General features: G+C 32.6%; 1 protein-coding gene across 1 annotated transcript; it reads left to right on the top strand.

Annotated features, from left to right (window-relative positions):
- Window positions 1-1,833: 1,833 nt before the first annotated feature.
- On the top strand, window positions 1,834-6,931 carry LOC128881884 (uncharacterized). The gene is made up of 4 exons (XM_054133276.1): window positions 1,834-1,967; window positions 2,046-2,131; window positions 3,595-3,706; window positions 3,932-6,931. Exons 3-4 carry the CDS (start codon window positions 3,682-3,684, stop codon window positions 5,737-5,739), a joined length of 1,833 nt encoding a protein of 610 aa, XP_053989251.1. The 5' UTR covers window positions 1,834-1,967; window positions 2,046-2,131; window positions 3,595-3,681; the 3' UTR covers window positions 5,740-6,931.
- Window positions 6,932-9,047: the final 2,116 nt, after the last annotated feature.

Genomic DNA, 9,047 nt, shown 5'->3' with positions numbered 1-9,047 from the left:
TTAATCAAATAATATTAATATATATTAATATATATATTATTTATTATTATAATAACATTAATAACTATTAAGCAATACTTTGTCTTCATAAACGATTAATTTGATAAAGTATGTAGTTGTCGTTGTTAAAATCGCAATATTTAAAAAATTAATTACATCTATAAATATAATTGAAATAATATTTAAAATTTATTTTTGTTAATCATTGTAAGCAATTTTTCGTTCATGATCGTGCCGTCTTGAGACACAGCTGTGGTTATCAAACTCCACGTATTCTTCGAAATCAATCCCTTCTTGTTGCTTGTAACTGTATATGCTTCTGCTTAAGCAGATTCATGTTACGCTATTCATTCTACATAATGTTCAGGGCCGGCGTTAGGAGAGGGCACGGCCGTGCAACCGCCCGGGGCGCCAGGAGTATGTATGTACAATCTAAGTTGTTTTTCTTTTGCTGTAAGTTGTTATTTAACTATTCGTTCAAATTATACATGTTTCTCTAATATTAACTCAATCTTTAGGTTTATATACAATTACAACATTTCTTCTATATACAGGGTGTCCCAAAAACGTTAAGGAGATATTGAGGAAAAACGTTGGCCAATCAGAGCGCGAGTATACGGTATACGCGCGCTCTGATTGGTCAGTGTTTTCTGTTAATATCTCCTCAACGAAGCCTCGGACAACATTTTCGCTAAGGAAAAAGTTGTTTCAAATCACATCCTCTCTGTATATACAGGGTGTTCCAAAAATATTGTAACACCTTGAAAGGGGTGGTTCGGGGGGTGATTTAAAACAACTTTTTCCTTAGCAAAAATGTTGTCCGAGGCTTCGTTGAGGAGATATTAGCAGAAAACACTGATCAATCAGAGCGCGAGGATGCCAGTGGAGCGGCCGCGATAGGCGTGGTCTACGCGGTAGGCGGCCGCGCTCATAGGCTACCGCGGCCGCTCCAACGGCCTACGCGCGCTCTGATTGGTCGACGTTTACGCTTAATATCCCCTTAACGAAACCTCGGACAACATTTTCGCTAAGGATAAAGTTGTTTCAAATCACCTCCTGAACCACCCCTTTCAAGGTGTTACAAAACTTTTGGGACAGCCTGTATATACCCTTGAAGGGGCGCCGTGATAGTATTGCCCAGGGCGCCAATATTGCTAGAACCGGCCCTGGTAGTGTTCGTCATACAAATATCATTTTATTAGCATTATTCAAACCCAAACAAAATAAACCTGCTGTACTACATACAAAAAAATTTTTTAAATATCCTTTTCTTACCATTCAGGATACTGGAATAACCGATTTGTATCAAAACAAAAATTACACCGTGTGTATAGCTGTCTATCTAACAGCTATTAGCCGCGTGGGAATGTTTTTGTTTGAGAGCATTATGTTCGATAAAGGATCTTCATTGTTTAAAAATATTGTTGCGCTTTCGTCTAATCTTTGTTAAAATCATAGATAAAACAGATTTTTCGAAAAAATCATGTTACGTACAAATTGAAAGAAAAGCAAAATTTGAATTGCATCCTAACGATACGTAGCCTTATCGAACGATTTGTTCAACGATATCAATAATATGTGTCATATCGCTGCGGTAATTTCCGGAACAATAAAAAGATTCTGTCAACAATAAAGAAATAAGTAACAATAAAGAAATACCTGCAAAAGTAGTGATGTCAGTGTTGGGATGTCCTGGTTATTTTTAGACCTTTTCAGTACGTCTCGAGTTTCCATTGGTGGAACACGCTATCACTGATCGCCATCTACCAATCAGAGATCGCAACGCGTCTAGCGCCTTTCGCGCGTACGTGCATGGACGAAATCGTTTGTGTGACTGTACGATGAAATTGTGCACGGGGAACCCTGCACGTAGATCGCTTGGTTTGTCCTTGTTTATTTTTCGCAGTACATTGGGAAACCGTCAACAGACGTTTGCGGAAATCTGCCATACCAAGTAAAAATTTCTTGTATGTAACATCGACTTTGCTAATATATTATCGTTATTATAAAATAATTTTGTAACGTGAACTACCTCGTTATTGTAGGTGCAACGTTCGCAAGAATTTTCAAGGGCGTGTTGGCTTGGATACAAATGTGAAATATCGTTATCGTTTTCAGTCTCTTTGAAAAGGTAATCGTATATGTAAACATACAACAGTTAGTATTTGTGAAATTATTAATTTTAAATTACGATTATTATTGATAGTAATTAATAGCATAAAATCGTTACTAATTATATTATAATTAGTTATATTAGGAATATTCCATTCGAATTTCGACAAATATCCTTCATTTTTTAATTGTGCAATTAATATTCATTAATTTTATCATACAAAATATTTATTTTTATTTTTTATTTATTTAATTTATGATTGTTGATAGTAATTAATAGCTTAAAATCGTTATGAATGAAAATATTTTATTCGAATATCGACAAATATCCCTCATTTTTTAATTGTGCAATTCATATTCATTAATTTTATCATACAAAATATTTATTTTTATTTTTTATTTATTTAATTTATGATTGTCGATAGTAATTTATAGCGTAAAATCGTTACAAATGAAAAAATTCTATTCGAATTTCAGCAAATATCCTTCATTTTTTAATTGTGCAATTAATACACATTAATTTTGTCGTACAAAATATTTATTTTTATTTTCAATTAATTTTTAATAGTATTTTAGTATTAGTATTTAGTATTAGTATAAATAGTAATTTAATAATAAATGTTTTTTATACAAAAGAACAGTTTGAAATACTTTTTACCAATAAAACTGCGAAAGTGTAATGAAGTACATATTTTATAAAATTTCAAAAAATTCTATAACATTGGATAGACTATTATTGTGTTTGTAGTACCTTTTCTGTAACTAACTAAAAAATAACTAATATTCATGTAACAGAGTCAGCATATACATATCAGTATGTACATGTAATTCAAGCAAATTAGTTCAATTTCTCTCTCGTAACTATTATGCATTATTATCAATTATTATATGTAAGCAGCGATGGGCAAAACCATAGGTTTTGAATAAATCTGATTTGCCGATATGCTTGTCTCGTTTCGAAAATGAACCTTTTCCGAAGAAAGAAACGAGACAAACACATCAACAAACCTCAGATTTATTCGAAGCCTAGGGTTTTGCCCATCCCTGTACGTAAGTTGTTGAGTCACATTAGTAATGAATAGACTGTGGATCTTTGTGCATTCATAGAAAATTTGAATGTGCAAGAAACTACAAAATGCAAACAATATGCAAGAATATAAAAAAGATTGAAAGTAAAGTTCATGTGCAGAATAAAATAAATTCCTATTTAGGTTCAATTTTTATAGGGACGTTCGCGAATATTTTATTTTGCATAAAGATCCGCAATCTAGTAATGACTAGAATCAAGTATGAACCGTATATATTATACGGTTATAATATATATGAACCGGATATTTCTCTTATCGTATGATTCATTAGTGATTATTAATCATTGTTCTAGTAATATGTAGAAACTAAATGATAAAATAAATCCAACGATAAATATATAAGCATTACTATGATAGATTGTGTATTGATAACTATTTTTTTCTATGATTACAGGCTATTAACCATCCATATCAGAGATATAAAACACAGATACTCCAGCGGTTACATTTTAGAAAGTAATTCAAAGTGGAAAAAGGCGCAATGATGAGTGACAGTGTTTGTACAGGTAGAGAAATGTTTTTTTTAAATTGGTATTAATGAATACGATAATAACATTTTCTCTTACAGTAGACTACCATATAGTTAATATGTGCACGTTGTATAAAATTATGTTACAATCTCTTTAGCGTGTTGTAGGCATTTGCATTGTACAGGAGTCTATTGTATTCTCATTTGATGCTACTGAAAAATGTAACAATTGATGGTGACCCTGATTTTAATACTGTTACAGTTGAGCAACTAAATCCTGATCAACGGAATGCATACTTTCGAGTACTCGATTCTCTTCAGGAAAACAAGGTTATCCTAATCGATACTCCAAGTGGAACGGGCAAAACTTTTATGTTATCTCTCTTGGCGAAAACAAATTTTAATACTGACAAACCAGTACACTTCGTCACTTTTAGAAGAGATCAAGCAAGTGAAATGGTATCGAAGCAAATCGAAGGATACACTTATATCTCATATAACATGCGTAACTTTAGTTTGTCTTATAATTCTGCAATCCGTATGTTTAATATGGATAGTAAGAACAATATTGACCTACTTTATAAAGTGCTTCAATACTCGAAAAGCTATGCCTATGTCAGTCACATGATAAACGTTATTGTTTTAGACACATATACCGTAGCTTCACCAATTATGTTACTCTTATTATACATAGTGGCACTTCAAAAGAATACACAATTAATTATCGCCGGAGATAAATTACAACCTGGTCCTATGCCCAGATCTCGATTTCACGGTAGAAATAATTTCTTCTTTGCCAATACACTATCTGATCTGATGATAGACGATTTAACCAAAAACATGCGATCGCCTGACCGTGATTTCGTAAATAAACTATCGCGTTTACGTGAAATGTTAGAGAGCTACAGTCACACGGAAGATATTCCGCTGCATTTTAATTTCCGTTACTTATTGTACTGTCTTTTCCGACCAAAATATTTCGCCGAGGAGCGTTTCGATACTGTTTACATGGCTCAGTGTCATTGCGACCTCACAGCACGTTTGTACCGTTACATAGACCATCTCGAATCTTTGAACATGCAATACGTAATAGAGCCGTTTTACACGCCTAAAAATGAAGGAGGCAGTACCATTTTAATGCCATTAACCACCCCAAGAAAACAGCCACAGAAATTCTTTCCCGGTTTACTTTTGGTAATTGGTTGCAAATATATCCACATAGCTGAAAATGGCAAGCACACTTTTGTATGCCTAGAAGGAATGGTTTATGAAAACAATCGACTCGAGTCTCTTCTTATTCGTCCCATAAGTAACAAATTATGTAATCAACAAAAGATTGAACGTTGTTACCTTAATTATTATCAAGTTCTACCGGCGTTTCGTAAATGGTTATTGTACGGGCATAACGAGGATGCAAAATTAATGCAATTCCCTTTGCGTATATACACGTCAACGTATCACGCTGCTTTAGGGGGTACAGTTGGCAAAGATGTAGAACTTTGCATTAATTCTAGCGTTAAGGCTAACATTACAATTAACTCCGTTTATGCTGGCCTTTGTTGCATAACTCGCGAGTCAGCTATTCACAAAATGCACGCCGATACGGATCTTTTAAGTTTGATAGTGACTGAATACATGGAAAATGAACGGGACGATAAAGAATTTTATTATCGTTGCCCTTCGGATGTGAAAGACAAAGCAACTCTGCGAGCTGCTTCTAATTATCAGAGTGGCAGAAATGATTTTATAGATGGCATGAAATGGATCACTGCATCCAGTATTAGTATCTTCGAAAATGAAAACAATAAAAGTTATTTGCGTATAGAACGTAGCAAGTATAAAGCGTCGAAAAGAGATAATAAGAATACACCTTTAATGAATATCGCAGAATTTATTAAGGACAACAAGAATTTAGTATGTAATACAATTAAAACTATACCTAATGAAAAGTCCAGTGTGGCCATCCAGAAAAAGAAAGCGAAGGAAAATTATAGAGAATCGAAGGCATATTTGGTTTTGAAAGAAGCGTACAATTCTTGGAAGTCTAAAAATGTAGAAAATGAAGAATAAGTTTTAAATTATGTTTAATATAATGAATATTAAGCTCTTCATATTTATGACTATTTTCTTTTTCTTTTATTAAATAAAATATTTACGTTATGAATTTTTACATTATGTGGAAGAATATATTTTATTTCTCTTTCGTAACATTCATTTTCGATTTCTTATTATCTCTAGAGACTTATAGGCAATATTTAATTCTGACAGCTAAAGGTGAACACGCTAATACCTGTTCCTGCAGTCTGGCACTGAACTTTTTGTTTAAATCTTTTTGTTTCCTTTGTAATCTAGTGATAGACGGTGTACATGTAAACGATAACGTTTATAATCGAGAGTTAAAAATCCTCGCCTTTGACTGATGTCGCTTGAAGGATATGTTTATACTCTGTATGTTGACTGAGATCGACACGACCTAAACAAAAAGTTGAACAGGTGTTCTGAGGGACCAGCGAGTCATTTAACACATTAACGTGATAAATGCTAATAGCAAACAGCTATTGCCAAAGTTTTATATGTAAGAAAATTCTAAAACATACAAAAACAATAGTTATAAGAGTTAGTACTAATTTTTTTATTTGTAAACAATAACGTATGATAAGTAGTTTTCCTAAAGGTGCTTGAGTATTTTGTTTTTTAATAATAAAACACTGCTGGACATTTTAACAGTATTATCGTTTACATTTAATTGTAATTGTTCACATTTAAATGAAAATGTCGGATATATTCCATACAATTAGTGCTTTATTAGAAATCAAAATCCCAAAGCCAGCTTTGACAGCGTTACATTATTTTATATTTTATATATTAGGTGCTATGCCTTTATAACAAATTCCTTTAGTATGTACTGCGACGTTTTATAAGTCTTACAAGTTCTGATGTTTCTATTTTTTTTTTCCTATGCACGAAGCGAAACGTTACCAACGCTGTAATATTTCCGGTGTGTTTACTGTTTTTGCGATGAAACAAGTTGAATTGTGCCAGAGTATCGAGTGTTGTATTTAAGCAGGAATCAAAGTATATATTCGAAAACAGTTCATCCGCAATATAGGAAGTGGATAATGTTGAACTGTTTGTAATAGTTATTACATGTATAAGATTCCGATGATTACAAATAAGATATTGATATATGTATAAGGTCATCATTTTATGCTCTGTTATTTATATACATTGATAAAATATACAATATTAATCTTTTAATGTATCTTCCCTTTCATTAGTTTTTTTTTTATGTAGTTTGATACATAAAAATGGTAGTTTGATGCCACAATTTTTTTAATATGTATTTTGGCCTGCTAAACTCGAAAATTGTAATGAAAAATTTGTCTATGGATAGGTTACTTTTATATGAATTTTTGAATTTTTTGTATGAAGGTATTTCAGAAAAAATCGAAAAAAATTCAAAAATTCATTTAAAAAAAATATATTTATAGAAAAATTCTTCATTACGATTTTCGAGTTTAGCAGGCCCAAATACATAAGAAAAAAATTGTGGCATTGAATTCAATGTACATTAATGTACATTTTGGTTGTAAACTAATGTAATTAAAAAATGTTGTTCAGAATCGTGTCAGCTACCATCAATTTTCCGGTTTGTACAGGAGTTCTGGGACACTTTGTATATTATATTGCATGGTAACTCGAATTTTGCACCAGATAGAACAAAATTGGTTAGACGAAAGTTGTACGGTACGAGAATATCTACACAATTGCAATTATTGCAAACACAATTTTTATGTAGCGGGTAGTGAAATATTATTAAAAATCATTCCTTTTTTAAATTTCTTCCCACGGTGTTACAGTATGTTAAAAACCATTAAATTTTGTATCAAACATTTTTTTATGTCTTTTATGGTTTCAGAGCTATTAACTATTAACTAGCTATTAAATTTGTCTACGATAAGTGCTTACTTATATACCTAGCTTCTTTATAAGAATATTCATTATTATTTTCAATAATACATTTTCTATCTATGTACAATAAGGTCACGTTAGGCGCACAAATTTGTCTACGATAAGTGCACGGTATACCCCTTCAGGGGTCGAGGAGTTCGATCGCCGAGCAGTGTTTACATGATCGTGTATTCTCTGATATTTGCTGACGAGCTTTTAACGTAGAGAAGGACAGCGAATAAAGAAGAGGACGGAGCGAAAACACCAAAGTATATCAGTGAAACAATCCCAGATAGCACCGGACGTCCCATGGACGTACATAAGACGTTCCTGTTCCTGTGCTATCTGGGTATACAATCATTATTTAATATTCGCAACAGAATATTTTTTTCCGTAGATAAAACACATATTTATCTAATATTCGCAACAGAATATATGTTCGAACATGTAAAACAAAATGTTTATTCAATATTAGGAATACAATATTTTTTGTACATATGAGATGTGATATGTATGTAATATTTGGAACTATTCAGAATTACCTAGTAAATTAATTCTTCTAACTTTTCAAAAAAAAGTTCAAGTCATTTAGACCAATTTCAAAAGAAGGAATTGTATTTTAAAAAGTATCCGAATATTAATGCGAGTCACTATATAAGCCTAAAATATGAGTCGGTTTAGCAAAGTCGCTTATGGGTAAGTGAGGAAGCAGGTTATGGTTGTAATTCGAAAATCGTGAGTTCGAATCCCGCCGGAGGTAAATAAAAATTGAAAGATTTTTGTTCTCGTCGTCGTTTTTCATGGAATCCAGTTACAAGAAATAAATACAGTTAACTAAAATCTACCAACAAATAAAAGAAAATATATAAAATTGAAATTTAATTTTTTTTCAAATCTCAATTTTACAGAGAACGTTCTAGGAATGTCCACATCGGACGTCCCAGGGACGTACATTGAATGTCCACGCCGGAGGTCCCAGTATGTTGGAGATGGTTTCTGTGCATTTATGGCAGATATATTTCTGCATTTATGGAGACTTTGCTGTAATTCAAAAAGGAAGGAGAGACTTAAAGTGACATGAGAAATACAGTGAAGTCTCCATAAATGCACAAACTCGGGACTGAACTTGTGCATTTATAGAGACTTTACTGTAATTCGAAAAGGAAGGAGAGAGTTAATGTGACATGAGAAATACTGTGAAGTCTCCATAAATGCACAAACTCGGGACTGAACTTGTGCATTTATGGAGACTTTACTATAATTCGAAAAGGAAGGAGACAGTTAATGTGTCATGAGAAATACTGTAGTCTACGATAAATGCACTATATCAATCCCGAGTTTGTGCACTTATGGACACTTTGCTGTAATTCGAAACGGAAGGAGAGTTAAAGTGACATGAGAAATACTGTGAAGTCTACCATAAATGC

This window comes from Hylaeus volcanicus, chromosome 9 (genome assembly GCF_026283585.1).
Source record: "Hylaeus volcanicus isolate JK05 chromosome 9, UHH_iyHylVolc1.0_haploid, whole genome shotgun sequence".
NCBI classification, from domain to species: Eukaryota; Metazoa; Arthropoda; class Insecta; order Hymenoptera; family Colletidae; genus Hylaeus; species Hylaeus volcanicus.
Note: the sequence above shows the minus strand (reverse complement) of the source record. Positions and strands in the feature narration are given on the sequence as shown.

Coding starts and splice junctions, on each gene's coding strand:
- LOC128881884 (XM_054133276.1), top strand. CDS start 3,682: ATGATGAGTGACAGTGTTTGTACAG. Junction 3,707..3,931: donor GAGTGACAGTGTTTGTACAG/GTAGAGAAATGT, acceptor ATACTGTTACAG/TTGAGCAACTAAATCCTGAT.